The sequence below is a fragment of the Solanum pennellii genome, chromosome 4, assembly GCF_001406875.1.
Source record: "Solanum pennellii chromosome 4, SPENNV200".
In the NCBI taxonomy this organism is placed as follows: Eukaryota; Viridiplantae; Streptophyta; class Magnoliopsida; order Solanales; family Solanaceae; genus Solanum; species Solanum pennellii.
In genome coordinates, this window is record NC_028640.1 from 70795451 (window position 1) to 70813035 (window position 17585).

Below are 17585 nucleotides of genomic sequence, written 5' to 3' on the forward strand. Positions count from 1 at the left end.
AAAAATAATTATTCTCAAAAGCTTATTGATTTAAACAATAAATAAAGAACCAATTGCTTTTTTTCATTTTTATCCAAACACCTTAATTTTTCTAGAATTTAATAGCAACTAAATAGATAAAAGATTAAACAAAAATAATAAAAATATATGTATTAAACAGGTTATATTCTTAATTTTTTTTTAAAAAAGTTATACAAAAACTTATTCATACGACTAAATTAAAACGAAGGGAGCATGTTTAAGCGCACATGACTCACGTTATATGCTGCTCCAACTAAATCGAAACTATTTTTTCAGCGGCCGCAGACAAAATGAAAAAGCATGAGTATGAATTATCTGCGCTATTAGGGAAAATCTTTTTTTCCTTTACAATCGCAAATGCATCATGTAATTGCCCCTGTCGGTGGCCATGAGTAAGCGCCTAAACGGTACTACTTTTTCATCAAATGCGTATAAACTCAATATAAGAGGAAAAAAAGTAGTACTAAAAATTTTCTTAATTTACTAAAATGAACCAATAAAATAAAATAAAATGAAGGGAATGCATTTATTTCAAAAATTAATTTAAATAACCATTTACTCAATAGCTTAAAGTAAAAATACTTTGATGAGTAAAGTATATAAAAATCCCTTTCCTTACCGCATTGTAACTCAAATAAAGTCATTCATGACTTACTGCGCACGAGGATGACGCATCCTATACTTTATCCAATTACACCTCTATACAGCGAGGGGTTGAGCATTTTCTCCAAATCACCAAAAATAATTGATATATAATTTTTTTAAGTCTCGAAAAGTAATTTGAAGTATATCTAATTAAATAAGATATATGAAAAGTAAAATTATATTTTTAATATAACAGAGAAACAAAAGTGAATGTACGGAGAGGGTATAAATTTTTGTTTTTTCTAAAGAGTATTAGTTATTTGATTCTAGTTTCCCTTGAGACGTATAGAGAGACCCCGGAATTACTATCTGCGTGTGCATATGTTGGGAAGAAGGTCGGCGACTTTGTGCGTTAGTTTTACTAATCTAAAGAAATATCCACCTAAACCTACAACCAAAGCTGATCTTATACAGTTTGGAAAGCACATAACAAAAAGATATATGTAGTTCTAAGCAGCTGGGAACTTTACACTGCTGCACTTCCCCTCCTATCGACCTCTAATCAAAGCTAATTTTCCCACAATTTCTTCACATACTAACTGCAGTGATATAGGCTCTCTTTTTGCGAGAAAAGTAATTATAGTTCCTTGCTATATATGAAACAAACAAATATATGCCTACCTTGTGTTTACATGCGACCCCTAATAAACGAGTGCAGTATTTGTGTTTTCAATAATGGCAAAGTATAAACCCTTTGTCAGCTTTTGAGTTTTTGAAGTGTGTTAAATGTGTGTTAGTTCTTTGAACTGGGTAAACAGTCTTGTTGGTGTTTCGGTAGTCAAATGACAAGCAGATATTTTCTATGAAAGGAATCCTGTTCTTTTTCCATTCTATTTATGTTTTAAGCATGCTTGTTACGGGTAAACGAGTAAGTCATCTCTAGACTCAAAAGCAAATTCTATAGGAGATAACAATTATGTATAGAGTCGAGCTCTTTTCGAGTCAAAAAGGATCTAGAGGTGAGCACGATGCTTAATACCAAAATCACAGTTTAGTTGTACAAGATACGCTTAATGCCAAAATCACAGCATTTTAGTCAAAAACTCAACCTCGGAGATTAGTGTGTAATATTGAAAACAAGGACGGAGATTAGTGTATAATATTTGACCCAACACAAAAGTATGGAAAACAAGGGCGATAGAAAACTCAACCTTGGAGATATTAATATGTGATAACTGAAAACAAGGGCGGAGATTAGTGTATAAATATTTGACCCAACACAAACGCATGGGCAATGGCTGTTTAATGGGGTGTCATTTTGAAGGCACAAGAAAGGATATTCTGTTTTTGGTCTTTCTCTTGCGGTTTCTAGTTACTTGTCAATTGTGAAAGATTAAGAAAGAATAAATTTTTAATTATATTCTTAATTAATTACTTTAAAAAAAATAAGAGTCTTTTGAAATATTAAGTTTTTAATTCATCAACTTCATAAAATGATAAAATTCACTATGTAAAATCATTGTTTTCTTTTAATTGGTGCAATAATTCAGAAGTGAACGAATGATCAGGGACATGAGTATTTAAAGTACAGAAATATACAACTTAAAATATTATAATCTCTTAAATTTTGATTATAAAAATATTCGAAAGTAATGTATCATTTGCAATGTATTAGCTGAATAGATGTGTCCAAAAAATTCGGGAACTTCCGGGATATGAATATCGAAATTTTCCAAAATTTCATGGCCGGCCATTCATGATTTCCTAACGAGTAAAGAAAAAGTTATTCGAATATTATAAAAATAAGTTTCTAATGCAAATTTGAGTGTCAAAAATTTATCAGACGCAACAAAAATGCAATTTTCACAGTATATAGAAAGTACTTTTTGAGAGGGAAAGTACTTTTTACAATCATAACGTTCACGTGAAACAGAACACTTTCTCAAGCGCGAAAACAGAGAGAAAATGGAGGACATCACAAGTGAAAGAGAAATAGTTGAAGCTCTCAAGCCTAAAGTCGCAATGCAATGTGCTAAATCTGCAATTCTCATCTCATCGCTGAAAAATACTACTCTAGATTATGCGAATCTTAACCAAAACAAGGTAATCCATCACTTTTCGTTTCACTCTGTTTTACATGAGTTTGATTATTATATGATATATAGATCGGAAATTTTCGTTGTTGAAGTTTTTGATTTTTGATAATTTCAGAATGAGAAGAATTTGAAAGAGGTGGTGGAATTGAAGATGGAGATAGTGAAGGAGAAATTGAAGAACAAGAAGCTCAAACTCTGCAGCGTTACGGAATTATTGGTTCAAGTTACCGTTTTACTCTCCGTTTGGACCCTGCTGCTGTTGCTGGCGTTGAATTGATCCCAGTACTTCTGTTCGATTCATTTTGCTGCTCTATTCAATAGTTCCGTGTTGACTGTTCACATTTTGTTCTTCATTGAAGTAAACTTGTTTGCTAGTGTTAAATTCTAGAAGTATCTGATATCAACCTTTTGATGCTGCAGTACTTGGGAACTCAGATTTGATCGACTTCGATGCATATCTATCAGACCATGGCTTCATGTACCAAATATTTCAATATTGTTGCATCCAGTATTTTCGTTTTGTTCTAACAGTATCATGAAGATGTACTGCAGATTTTTGAAAGTATTGCATGATTTTATGGTTAATTAGGTGGTGTTCTGATTGTGGATAGTAATTGTTTGGAATCTTCTGAATGTTCAAATCTTCGTCATCTGGCATGAAAATCATTTCCTTTCGCAGTGGAACATATTTCTGATTTGTTAGACTGCATCGTGGATAATGCAATGCTTCTGTATTTTTATTTTCTAGTGTTATAGGTGTAAATGTTGCAGCAGCAGATTGCGTTGGCTTTACTTTTTCTATTTCCAGTTTGCTCGGGCAAGTAATCTGTGTTTTCTAGAATTTCTCATATTCTATTTACTTCCAATTGAATGCTTGAATAGATTTCGATTCTAGAAAGAGATTCACCAGTAAAAATAGGTGGAGAAACTTTATCTTTTTTAACTTTAAAATAGGTGGAAGTAGCCATTAAAAGACGATCTACATCACACCCCTATGGTGCGGCCCTTCTCTAGACCCTGCTAATGCGGGATGCTTTGTGCAAGACCTCTTGTTGCAATCTAATATATTCTTTTCCCTCAAGGATTGGTAAGTTAGTGACCATGGGGTAAAAGATGGTTATTCTTTTTTCATTTTTGGGATAAGTATTGCTAGTAAAGTTGCAATCTCTTTTTGGGGGATTTGGAGGGGCATCTAATTCCAACTGCTGTGGATTACAGTAATTGTGTATGTTGGCTTAACTTTTGTGGCCTTATTTTAATGGAATGAAAAGACACCTAGATCAATGTTATGAGTCACTTTTTAACACTAGGATATGGAAATGAAAGTGATAATTAAGGACAATGATGATATGAAGTGTCCATGAAAACAGTAGTAGTAGATTAATAGGTGGAACTGACATATGCTTAGATGTGGAAACTTGAACAACCAAAAAGTTTGTCTCCTAGTCTTATTCAACAGCTGATAATTAAAGGTAGGTTTGGGTTTTAAAAGAAAAAAATCCCAATACAGTTGTAATAAAGAAATCAACACATCTTGCTTTAAGATTGGGCCAATTAGGCAGCAACCTCCTCTCACCTTTTCACACTCCACCTTGCCCTTTCTATATTCCTTCTTATGGGCAGATCACTTGCTTGATGTCACAGTTTTGCCTCAATTTCAAGAAAACAATGATTTCCTTTCTTTGGTTAATACTTCTAACACACATCAGGTGGGTAAATACAGCAGATCTAGCAGATGTTTCAACTTCAAAGGTCCTAAACATATTCATATTAGCCGGACAAAGCAACATGTCCGGCCGAGGTGGTGTCATTAACCATGGCCAAAATGGCCTGGCTAATGAGACATGGGATGGTGTAATTCCACCAGAATGTCAATCCAACTCAAACATCCTCAGACTCAATGCAGGACTTACATGGGTTGAAGCTCAGGAACCACTTCACCAAGACATAGATTTGGGTAAAATTTGTGGAGTTGGGCCAGGTATGTCATTTGCCAATTCAGTTCTGAAGAGAGATCCAAGTATTGGAGTGATTGGTTTGGTGCCTTGTGCTATTGGAGGAACAAATATCAGCGAATGGGCTCGCGGGGGTGTTCTGTATAATCATATGATAAGGAGAACAGAAGCTGCTCTGCAAAGAGGTGGAAAACTTCAAGCTTTGTTGTGGTACCAAGGTGAGAGTGATACAGAGACTCTTGAAGATGCCAAATTGTACAGATTTAGACTGAAGAGATTATTCAAGAATGTGCTCCGTGATCTACAATCACCTACATTGCCTGTCATTCAGGTAAAAAAAATATCTTTACTCATTCAAACTATACTACTCTAGTTGGCAAAAATATATTACTGTTTATTAGTTTTTAATATATAATACTTCGTATTAATTATTAATTGTTGAATTGACACGGAAAATAAATGATTTGACTCTCGTACTTCCATTTATCACTTTTGTTTTTCCAATTTCCGGATGGAGAGCTGGTCAGTCTCTATTCATGTACCACATGAAAATTTAAGGTATCGTATAGTGGTTGCTCTCTTTCCTTATCAGCAAGTCACGTACTCGTGACATTCACTTTTACTTGTCTACTTTATTAAAAATAATTTTTTTATTTTTATTTGTCCGTTTTAGCATATCAAAGGGGGAAGACATGGTAAAATATGCATTATTCCTTATGAGGTGTATGAAGTCTATTGTGTATAGGTAAAAGTGAAGGGAGGGGGGGGGTAGGTTTTAGGAATTCAAATTCAATTATGTACAACTCTTTTTGATGTCATTATTGGTGTTAGTTAAGAGTGGTCCACACATTTATTGAGGCAAATTTGAATACATTCGGCTAATTTTATTTGGTTGGTGTGTGTTTAGGTGGCATTGGCATCATCTATTGGATCTTATATGGAGCAGGTTAGAAAAGCTCAACTGAGTATTAATCTTCCAAATGTGAGAACTGTTGATGCCAAAGGGCTACCTTTAGGGATGGATTTTGTGCACATTACAACACTAGCACAAGTCCAGCTTGGTCAAATGCTGGCTGATACCTTCCTTCAGACTCAACAGACTACTCAGGCAGTTCTTCTCCCTTTTCAGACAGAGACAGTGACTAGTAATGCCCCGATACGTTGCTCAAATTTTGTTATGAATCTTCTACTTAGTCCGTTTAGGTAATTCAGAGATCGGAGATTTAATCATGGCATCGTGGGATCAAGATGGAACCCCGTCTATATGGTTCATGGTTGCTTCAATTCATGCAAAAAGTAAAAAAACCAGAGATTGGAACCGTACAAAATCAACTAGTAGTTAACTAGAGTACAAAGTTTTCATAGGAGGATGATACTCAAACCTCAGAGAAGGCCAGAAGGCAAAGGCAAAGATTTATTTTACGTTTCATAAGCTCAAGTCTTAATGTATGTAAACCTCACTTGCACACATAGTATATAAAGATATTTATCATATATTATTATAAGTGGGAAGGTTTTGAGTTCAAAGTTGGATTACTAAAATGCCCTTCACTTATTTATTAAATTAGAAAATGTCATTTACAAAATTTGAAAATTAAATAAATAATGATAACAAAGCAGTTTTTTTTTTTTTGATCCTTAATTATTGATCCTTTGAGATTCTACCGTTAAACTCATTCCAGCAGCACTTAATGCTTCACACTAAATTTAATACTTAGGATTGAAGATAGATAGTCATAATCTCCTTGATTACAATCCAAAAACGTTTCAAGTCATATTTTTCATAGTTATTGTTGATCAATGTTTATATAATTTTCTCCACCTTTTCATATTCTTTACATTACAAAACTCTATATAGGTATACAATAAGTTTTCTTTCTCTCATCTTTCATTCATTCTCATTCTGCTAGAGATTCTTTTTTTCCCAGGTATATCTATCCTTTTTATATATGTATGTGCGGTTTAAGCTTCAATCTTATTATGTTTAGCGATATAGTGTTTGATATGAAAACGGAATGATTATTTTTAAATTAGAACTATTTATCCCAATTTCTTAAATTAATCTTTTGGTTCATATGATTAATTTTCATCTTACGGAAACAAAGATCAAAAGATATTCAAAAATGAGAATAATGTTCGTCAATTTTTTCTATTTTCATTTAAAAAATGCTATTGTTTATTTTTTTTTTTTAAAAAAAGAAGAATGCAATTCATATAAGCATAAAAGAAAAAGATTCTTATATTTGTGATTTCAGCAATAACTAGAATTGCATTTATTTCTTCTTCATGTCTTTGCTACTTTCGTCAAAAACTTTTACATCTGTTTATTATTTTTTTCCAGTAGAAATTCATTGTAAACTACTTCAATAAATAAGTTGTTTGATCTGGAAAAATAATTAGCTATTCATAGACATATTCATACCATTAGAGATTAAATCATAACTAAAATTGTTAATTTCTGCATTTCTTATTTTATAATTGAACTTTATAAAAAAAAATTTAAAATAAAAATATTAAGGGACAAACGTGCAACGCACGTTTCAGATGCTAACTTGTAAAATTGCAACAAGGCATTATGCTTCTCCGTGGTAGAAGATACTTTATTATCCGCTTATCAGTTCAAGCAAGAGGTTGATTAGTTACACTTTATGTGATACGATTAGAAGTATCAATATGAAATCACATAATTTTCAAAAATAAAATTTATATGTTAAAAATTACATAAGCAATTCACACCATTTAAAAGAAATGATAAAATGGTATGAAGTGAGACAAAGAGAATTCCTGATCCTTGTTTGGTTATCATGTATACCAAAAATAATTATTCTCAAAAGCTTATTGATTTAAACAATAAATAAAGAACCAATTGCTTTTTTTCATTTTTATCCAAACACCTTAATTTTTCTAGAATTTAATAGCAACTAAATAGATAAAAGATTAAACAAAAATAATAAAAATATATGTATTAAACAGGTTATATTCTTAATTTTTTTTTAAAAAAGTTATACAAAAACTTATTCATACGACTAAATTAAAACGAAGGGAGCATGTTTAAGCGCACATGACTCACGTTATATGCTGCTCCAACTAAATCGAAACTATTTTTTCAGCGGCCGCAGACAAAATGAAAAAGCATGAGTATGAATTATCTGCGCTATTAGGGAAAATCTTTTTTTCCTTTACAATCGCAAATGCATCATGTAATTGCCCCTGTCGGTGGCCATGAGTAAGCGCCTAAACGGTACTACTTTTTCATCAAATGCGTATAAACTCAATATAAGAGGAAAAAAAGTAGTACTAAAAATTTTCTTAATTTACTAAAATGAACCAATAAAATAAAATAAAATGAAGGGAATGCATTTATTTCAAAAATTAATTTAAATAACCATTTACTCAATAGCTTAAAGTAAAAATACTTTGATGAGTAAAGTATATAAAAATCCCTTTCCTTACCGCATTGTAACTCAAATAAAGTCATTCATGACTTACTGCGCACGAGGATGACGCATCCTATACTTTATCCAATTACACCTCTATACAGCGAGGGGTTGAGCATTTTCTCCAAATCACCAAAAATAATTGATATATAATTTTTTTAAGTCTCGAAAAGTAATTTGAAGTATATCTAATTAAATAAGATATATGAAAAGTAAAATTATATTTTTAATATAACAGAGAAACAAAAGTGAATGTACGGAGAGGGTATAAATTTTTGTTTTTTCTAAAGAGTATTAGTTATTTGATTCTAGTTTCCCTTGAGACGTATAGAGAGACCCCGGAATTACTATCTGCGTGTGCATATGTTGGGAAGAAGGTCGGCGACTTTGTGCGTTAGTTTTACTAATCTAAAGAAATATCCACCTAAACCTACAACCAAAGCTGATCTTATACAGTTTGGAAAGCACATAACAAAAAGATATATGTAGTTCTAAGCAGCTGGGAACTTTACACTGCTGCACTTCCCCTCCTATCGACCTCTAATCAAAGCTAATTTTCCCACAATTTCTTCACATACTAACTGCAGTGATATAGGCTCTCTTTTTGCGAGAAAAGTAATTATAGTTCCTTGCTATATATGAAACAAACAAATATATGCCTACCATCAAAGAATCAGCATGCACGAATTTACGGGTCAAGCTTCACTTCTAATAAACACTCTGGAGTAGTACCTTCTTCACCTGAGAAGTGATAAAGTTGACAATTAAGGGCACTGATAGAAGAAAGAAACTAAACAAGGATGTGATGCTCAACACATTTGATAAAGCTGTAAAAGCACATAAGTTAATAATTACTCTTCTATCAAGTCATATGAAATATGTGCTGAAAAATGTGGGCGTTGAATCCGTAGCAGTAAATTTACCGAGAAGGGGTTGGGGAGTGGGGAAGAGGTTATTCAATGAAGCATAGGCTGATTGCAGGAAGAAGTTACATTATTATTACTGAAAGGTTTCTGGTATCAGAACGAGATAAAACTTTCTTCTTTCTTCTTACAGGTGAAAGAAATGTTTGCTCAAACATGTGTGTTACTCTCGGTAGCTATATCTTTAGATGGACAAACTAATGAATGCACTGGGAACGGATTGATAGTGTGCAGCACAGGCATCACAAGAAGAGATATGAAGTTTTCTTTCTCAGATTTCTGCAATCAGAACGCTTAATAGTACCTCTTAATCAAATGCATAGGGATCATCAGCATATGGATTCAGAGATCCTTCTGAGAACAAATCACCTATGTTTGCAGGTTTTGGCTGACCTTTTATAACAACCTGCATTCAAAATTAAATAATGGATGTTAGAACAAGATAAGTATGGTGATTTGTCTGTATCATGTTACTCTTTTAGCTAGTTAAGCTTTCAAGGCACCAATTAAGGAGACATGATCTTTTCTTAGATTAAGGTACAAAGGACCATGAATGGAAAGTGAAAACACAACAGGGTCAAATAATGGTTCATATCCTGATAAAGTCTCCAGGGGTCTTGATTTTGGTCTTTCTTTTATCGTGCTTTGATGGAACTTTTCATAATACAGCAATATCAACGCTAAACTTATCTAAACATTGGCATAGACGCATAACGACAGGTGGCAACTTTGATATACTGGAATCCAGTAAGATGGCAAGTGAACAAAAAGGAGGTAATGAATGAGTCATACCCCAATAATCTCTTTGGGAGTCTTCACCTTGGGTGTCCTTCTCTTCTTGTGCTTTGATGGATCCTTTCATAATACAGTAATATAGAAGTTAGACTCATCATTTACATTGGCAGGCGAGCAGTCTAGTGACATACTGGAATCAGGTAATGACAACCAGCAATGCTGTTAAGAATTAAATTTTACATACATCAAACACGACTGTGCTTTTTGTTTTTCTTCGTTTCGTGATTATTCTACTATTTGTGGTTTCAACTTCATACTCATGATGAGTCACCTGGAATTTACAAAGTGAGGAACAGTGAGAGAAGACACGCAGAAGAATTCAGGTCATATGTTGATATGAATCTCCACTGAAGGAGATGAAATCAGAGTGTAATCCAGATGCTAGATACCAATTATCTAATGCAAAATGAATCCATAAAAGTGCATGCTCCATGATATGGCATCAGCTAACTCATTCTACAGAACTATGTGCTTCTTATTTGCAAGCTAATGTTGCAGAAAGCTAATTCAGTTGAACTGTTTGAGTTGGTGATAACTGCAGTTAACCACTAACCTTCCTACTATGTTGGGGCAGACTTCCTGAATTCACCTGCTCAACTTTCCTCAACAAATTTGATACAGGTATCTGATTTCCAACCAGATAATGTGAATCCTACGAAAACATTGAAACATAAGCCAAGATCAGCATGCTAGTTTAGAAAATTGAAAGCAAACCAGAATGATCTGTTGCTTTGCACGTTTACCACATCCTTAGCTTCAGCTCTCACAGGTGGTTTGCCACTATCAGGTGGGTTTCTTTTTGTCACCGAGCAACAGTAGTTCTGCAAATTTCACAAATTTTGAGCAATGACGGTTGAAGTTAGATTGGTTGTCTTTAAAGTGTTCTTCACTGGGTATGTTGTTGTTTATTGTTGTATTTAAAGTGTTCAGAATCCCCCTCAAGTAGCAACCAAATTGATCCTTCCACATCTCTTTCAGTTCAGATAAAAAACATAACAAGTGAAAATCTATATCATACGTCAAGTTTTGGCATCTTTTTCATTTGTTCTCATGTAGCCAGTCATACCCAACAAATCTCAGGGAGGTGAACAAATCTTGTAGTTACACTCGGTGATCAGCATGATACAATTAGAAGATACAAGGTTCAACCATATAACACATATTAATTTCTGTAATAGTAACTTGTAAGCATTACCAAATATGGGTTTACCTTACCTTATAAAAACAAAAGGGCTACCTAATATGGGAGTATACATAATTTATTTGTGCATATAAATTTAAAACTTCAATCAGCAGATTTATATGTTAGTAAATCAACCGCAATGACTTTGTATAGCTATGTGATTATATAACTGACAATTATTTTTTTATAAGTTATACCACAAGAAGCTTTGATAATCAAATTTAAATCCTCAGGAAGTATCTATTGAATCAGAAAGGATTCAAAGGAACCCACTGAACTAAGAAGTGATTGCAGATAGAAACTGGGTAAAAGACGGGCACAAGTCTTATCTAATGAATAAAGAGTCAAACCTTCTTTGAAGTCACTTCTTCCTCTTCTGGATTATCTCCCATTACTTTCCACTGCAACTGCAAAAGAGCCCTCTGTTTTTCCTCCTGAGATGAAACATGAATACAGTAAGACAAAAACTCAATGTGGAGAGAAATCAATTAGAACATACTTTAGACTTCTGCATATACAACTCCTCCTGCAGTCTTCTGCTATTATCCTCAAGCTCAAGTCTCAGAGCTCTCAACTGAGCTTCATGTTCGTTCCTCATTGAATTTGTTTTCTGAAATAAATATCACACATCAGCTACTAAAGCAATATACAGGTAGAATAATTTTTCTAAGACACAAAAACTAAGTTTAAGTAAATTGACCTCTCTCAATTCATTTTCATAGTGAAAGTGGGAACTTTTTAGCTCTTCATTGTGACTGGCAACAAGACTCATTTCCTTCTTGCTGTGTGCTTGCTGAATCTGACATACCTGCAGCAAAATGCTTCAGCTACTGGCTAAATGAAGTATGTTCTCAACATATTCACAAGCTTCTGTCTTCGAAGCTCAAGAAGTGTTGGTATTATCTGAATTAAATAGTAAAAGCAAAGAGATGGTTTTATGTTTCTTAGGCAGCATTTCTTAGCTTAACAGCCCTCCAGATATATGGTGGACAAAATAGAATCCATTAGATATAACAAACGGGATTAGTATAATGATCTTTTACTTTGTTAGATGATCATACTAACAGATTGCAAGTTAATCATATCCAACATATTCTGTAGATATTTCACATTCGCTAGCATGAGGAAAGGTCATCTAGGAAATTGAATAGAGTTCAATTTTGGGAAAAGCTGCCTTGAAGAAGGTAACTTCAACAAACGTGTGAAAAAATCACATTCGAGTTGCCTGCTCACCATCGTGATTCCAGTACGAACTACTCAAAAAATTACTTTTGAGCCTTAAACATCATTTTAAGCCTTGAAAAGCTGCTTTTGAAAAGATCTAAGCAAGATCCAAAAATTCATTTTCCCAGATAATCATTAAAAATTCAATAATTCATGTAAATAACCACAAAACTTTTGGATGAAATCATCGTTCTCAAGAGTTCCCCTACAACCTTAACAAATAAGCGTGAGAATCATGAAAGATTTCTATGAACTTCAATGCAACTGAAACACTAATATCTGAGAGGAGTCGAACTAGAAATACACAAATGAAAAACTGAACTGTGTGCAAAGAATGACTTTAAAGAAGGGATATGTAGAATTATCAGACTGACAATTTTGGAATTCATAAGAAAATATAGAAGATTTCATGATCCTAAAGAAGTAAATGATAATTGTGCATCCTTTCCAACACATACCAAATTAGCATGTTCTTCCTGTACACGCTTCAAGTTCTGCTTAGATTCTTCTCTGCATTCCGACAGCTTTAACTCACAATTCTTTTCCATCTCCCCAACAATTTTTTCAGCCTGAAGATTAATAAACAAACTGTAAGGCATACAGTATTTTTCCATTCAAATGTCCTTTACCATAAGAATTAGTAGCTACCTTCTCCTTCTCTAGATTGACACTTTCCAACTTCTCCAAGTCGTACCTCCTCCGAATGTCACTGATGGCCTGAGCAAGAATTTACGATCGTAACTTGTAGGGGTAGGATCAAACAAGTGCAGAGAAAACAACAGAAAAAATATTTCAAGGTTAACCTGATCATTTTTCTGGGATAATTCTTTTAAATGCCTCGAAAGTTCTAGCTGTTTGCTTTCTAACATCTGATCATACTGCTTTTTGGATTCTGTGAGCTTGCTTTCAGCAGCAAGCAAAGATGCCTGAATCTGCAACAAGGTGCAAAACACTAGTCACTTGAACACATTGTATTGGTTATAATAGAATTTGTAGAACTAAAAGTATCCGTAGTAAAAACCTTTTCTCTCTCAGCTTCCAACTGTTTCTCCTTGTCCTGAAGTTCCTGAACAAGCTGATCTTTCTCCTCCAATTTATTGTTAATCTCTGTAACATGCTTCTCCAGTGAATCCACTATTTCCGTGTAATTGTCAATTTCCTTACGTAAAACATGAATCTCATCTTCCTTTTTCTGCATGTCTGATTGAAGCTTTCCAATATGGTCTTTGTTCTCTGTTTCCATCTCAGAGAGTTTCAATGATAAATTTTGCTGCAAGATATGAAAATTGAGCATGTTATGTTAAATCGGACAATGCAACTAGGCATGAATATCTTGTGAGAAGAATTGACCATTTCATTCTCCGATAGTTTTGAACTATCTGATAGAGTGACAATATTCTCCCGCAGCTTGCTAATCAGCAGTTCCATCTCCTCCTTCTTGGCAAGAAGCAGTTCTACTTCAGACTCTAATTTTCTAATTTGATCTTCTGCTAAAAGGGATTCTTGAGCGTGCTGCACCATTGCATGTTCTTGTTCTTTCTGAAGTGCAGAGACCTTATCCTTCAAGTCCTTATTAGCCAACAGTAGAGCATTTTTCTCTGATGTAATGCTTGTATATTGATCCTGGAGCTTGCCAAACTTTTGTTGAGCATGCTGAGCAGCAAGTTCCCCCCTCTCTCTCATCATTTCAAAACCAGAGTCAAATAAAGCAGTAAGCTGAATAATCTTCTCCGCAAAGGCAAGACTTTGACTATCCAGATCAGTAAGCTTCACCACCATTTCATTCACAAACTCATTAAGGTTCTTTATCTCCTGAAGTGATGTATCTAACTGTTTAGCAAATTCGTTATTTTTAGATACAAGATCACTCTTTTCTTTCTCCACATTATTTTTGGCAGTTCTCAAGTCCTCCAGTTTATCTTCTTTTAATCGTGATTCAATATGTAATTCTTCCAACTTATTCTTCAAATTCTCCACTGCAAGTCCATTAACTGCTACAGTAGCTTCAAGCTCCTTGATCATAGCATCTTATGAAAAATTAAAAGAAAGAAACATGTAAATAAAGGGAGAAAAGTAATTAGAACTGGGAAAGTTACCAAGAGGTAAAATTATAACGAAACTAGAGATGTTTAGGTCTATGTCAGCAGTAGAACATTTGTTAAACAGAAATGAAGCATAACAGGAAAACATCCCCTTTCTAATTAACAAGACAAATGTCCTAAGAAGCTGACACCTTTTTCAGAGAAACTAAGACTCTGAAAAGTTTCTGTTAAAAGAATCTTAAAGCGCACAGTATGAACTCTAATGGATAGAGAAGAATGTCAAATGACAGCTGACTTCAACTGAACTGTCAAACAAACTGTTTCCAATTACTGTGAACAGTTTCAGTAGCAGCATAACATAAAAGACAGATCCTGTTGCTGAAGTGTGGGACCATCTCATCTAAAAGCTTAAGCTTTCCAAGAGAGCACACTTTTATTGACTTAATTATCTCTTCAACACGACCCTCACATGTGGGACTGATTATTTTCATGGGGCTAATCATGTGGAATTCTATAAAAGAATAATGGATGGTGAGACTTGAATCCAAGAACTTTGTGTGCTCTGAAATGGAATCTAAGCCTAACTCAACTAGAAAAGCTAGCTCACGAGGTGAGGAAGCCCAAGTGTCCATCCCACAAACAATGTGGGACTCAACAGTTATATACTCAAAAAATACTTGAATCACAAGCCCTTGATTCGAAAAGGAGAATCTATGGGCATTTATATAACTACAGACAAGTCTACGAGCTTTCTTATGTAATTAAGAGCAGACAGTCATAGATTGTTCACCAACAAATCGACCATGTAATAAAAGTGAAATAGAACTTGAGCTGCTTAAGTAAATTTTTTTCAGTGAGGTCCATAATGAATCAACCAAAGGACACTGGTATCTGATAGACAACAGAACTAAAAAAAATAAATAAGAAGAGGGGATTAGCTTTCTGATGCAGACAGTAGAGCCATTTTTTACGCAACATCTGCTATTTCTAGAAAGTTAAGGTGCAAGTACAAAAGCTCTTAGATCATAGCTATTTACCTTTCTCCTCAATTACACTAGTACATTTGCTCTGTTCAACCATGAAACAGTTCTTCATTTTCTCCTTCTCAATACCAAGTTCATTCAGCTCCCTTTTACCTTTAGTGACAACCCAAAAACATGTTAGAATCTATGAACATTAGGATCTAAGAAGCATAATTCTCTAGTTATTCAGCAGCAGATATGATTTCTGACTACTTAGAATTTCTTAATTGAGGATGAATCATATTGCACAATAAAGCATTTAATAACTTACAATTTCTAACAGTTTCTTCGGAGGATTCCAACCTCAAAGAGAGGGATTTCAAGTCGTCTTGCAAGTTATCAACAACAACAGAAGTTGCAGATTGTCTATCTTCAAAAGATGCCTTGTCTTTCTCAGCTGTAGAGTTCAAGTGCACAATCAGAAAAACAATATTAAAAGCTAGAAAGGATTGTTCCATCTTCTCTTTATCTGGAAATTCTTCAAAGGAACGTTCCGCTTACATACCATCTTGAACCACACCAGCTAGGTGCTGTAAGGTTTCAGTTAGCTGATCACACAAGGTCTTTGTTGAAGAAAATTTAGATTCCAGTCCTTTCCATAGCTTCTCGTCTTCTTTATGCTTCACTTTCAACTTAGCATTTTCATTGTATGCATTTTTCAACTTTTCTTCTAGCACCTGAACTTCTTCAGTCAACTTCTTTAACTTTGAGCTCTGTATTACACGGTGCGTAATTAGAGAACAGGTGAAATTACTAATTATTGAGTTCAAATTTAGACGTGAAACCTAATACTTGCATTTATATGAACATATAGAGGACTTTGTGTTCTATAAAATCCTACACCTGATAGCTGAATCTATGGCACAAAACACGCACATAATGGGAAAGACATAGAAAGATACCGCAAACACACACACACAAAAACACAAAACCATGCATTGGCGTTCAATTCGAACAGTTCAACCAATTTACCGCCAATTGCAGATCAGTTTTAGCAGAAGCTTGCTCCTTCACCAATTTCTCTGGTGACGATAGAAAAACATGAACAATTTATAAGAAAATGTATCCATTTCTTCAGAAAATTTAGAACGCTAATACATCGAAATACTACCTGCTGTAAGCTTCAGATTCGCAAAACTTCCAGTAGAAACCATGTCCGAAGACATGCGCGTAGGTATTGACATCGTTTTCGCAGCTCCTACACCAGATCCTGACAGCGATTTGAAGTGATCGAGGCCTTTCATGCCTGATAACCCTAAAAGCTTACTCATTTTCAAATCAAACGCAAAAACTTATCGAATTCCCCTACATGCACGAAGTAGGAATCCTACGACGCTAATTTTGTGGCCTTGCGATCACAAAGCAAGGATGTTAACCCTAGAAATCGAAAAATCGAAGCTATTAGCTCTGTGAACTTAGCTCTCAGCGTTCGTATTGAGAATTAGACTCTCTAGGAGAAGAAAATTCAGGAAAAAGGAATCTCCGATCGTCTTCTGCAATTCTCTCTCAGTTGAACGTCGAGTCTGGGGGAATGAACATTCGAAATGTAATGGCGCGAAGGAAATGCGGTATTTATAAGTGAGCCGGGAGATATTTTCATGTCTCATTTTTTTATTTCATTTTTGTTGCTGCACAAAATAGAAGAAAAATAAAAAGAGATGGGAGGATTACAATTTACAAATCGGCCCTTGGACCTTGATTACTTAACACAGGTAGTTCGGTGTTTGAATTTGTATTGAATCTTGATTAATTCAAATTTCATATCATATCTTTCAATTGATTAGTTATATAAAATTCAATTGTATTAGTGAAAATTCCTTCCCTATTTTGTAATTCTATTTCTATTTCTTTTTTTTATAACAAAGTGATCTTTAAAAAATATTTCCGTGTCTATATTGAAAAAATAAAAATAAAAAACAAAGGCTTTCCGCAACGATTCCTAGAACACCTTATTGTACTATTCAAAAAATTGATATTTTTGTAATTTTATATTTATGCTATTTTTTCTTTCGTCTTAAAATATTTATCATATTTTTATATACTTAAAAATAGCTCACTAAGAAAACATTAATTAAGAAGATATTTATCCTTATTTGTGTGATGACTATAATTTCTCCTTATTGAGTAGTTGAAATGAATAATTACTATTAAGATTAGAGTGAGAGAAATTTTTTTTAACTTTTAGTAACTGGTATTTGAAAGAAATACTCTTAATAAAGACGCAAATATTTCAAGACTAATGAAATATCCACTATTAATACATACCTTATCTAATTACTATCAAAATTTTGCCATATGATAA

The 17585-nt window shown here is 33.9% G+C and overlaps 2 protein-coding genes across 4 annotated transcripts; one reads left to right on the top strand and one right to left on the bottom strand.

The window, feature by feature from the left end:
* Window positions 1-1049: 1049 nt before the first annotated feature.
* LOC107015808 (synaptonemal complex protein 1-like) lies at window positions 1050-16915 on the bottom strand. Of its 2 annotated transcripts, XR_003578019.1 has the most exons (20): window positions 16395-16554; window positions 16256-16305; window positions 15789-15996; window positions 15555-15680; window positions 15299-15397; window positions 13570-14246; window positions 13241-13489; window positions 13023-13151; window positions 12868-12936; window positions 12678-12788; window positions 11696-11803; window positions 11495-11605; window positions 11346-11429; window positions 10556-10633; window positions 10366-10464; window positions 9997-10083; window positions 9810-9872; window positions 9322-9423; window positions 8758-8835; window positions 1050-1287 (listed from the first exon to the last, which is right to left on the bottom strand). XR_003578019.1 is itself a non-coding variant. In XM_015216222.2 (19 exons), the coding sequence occupies exons 1-18, from the start codon at window positions 16552-16554 to the stop codon at window positions 9325-9327; spliced, it is 2607 nt and encodes an 868-aa protein (XP_015071708.1). In that variant the 5' UTR covers window positions 16555-16915; the 3' UTR covers window positions 8520-8835; window positions 9322-9324. The 2 variants fall into 2 exon arrangements, 1 of the variants encoding a protein (XP_015071708.1); XM_015216222.2 differs by lacking the exon at window positions 1050-1287 and having other exon boundaries at window positions 8520-8835; window positions 16395-16915.
* On the top strand, window positions 2439-6182 carry LOC107015809 (probable carbohydrate esterase At4g34215). Of its 2 annotated transcripts, XM_015216225.2 has the most exons (4): window positions 2439-2709; window positions 2818-3022; window positions 3123-4988; window positions 5565-6182. In XM_015216225.2, the coding sequence occupies exons 3-4, from the start codon at window positions 4338-4340 to the stop codon at window positions 5862-5864; spliced, it is 951 nt and encodes a 316-aa protein (XP_015071711.1). In that variant the 5' UTR covers window positions 2439-2709; window positions 2818-3022; window positions 3123-4337; the 3' UTR covers window positions 5865-6182. The 2 variants fall into 2 exon arrangements, with proteins under 2 accessions (XP_015071711.1, XP_015071710.1); XM_015216224.2 differs by having other exon boundaries at window positions 2818-4988.
* Window positions 16916-17585: the final 670 nt, after the last annotated feature.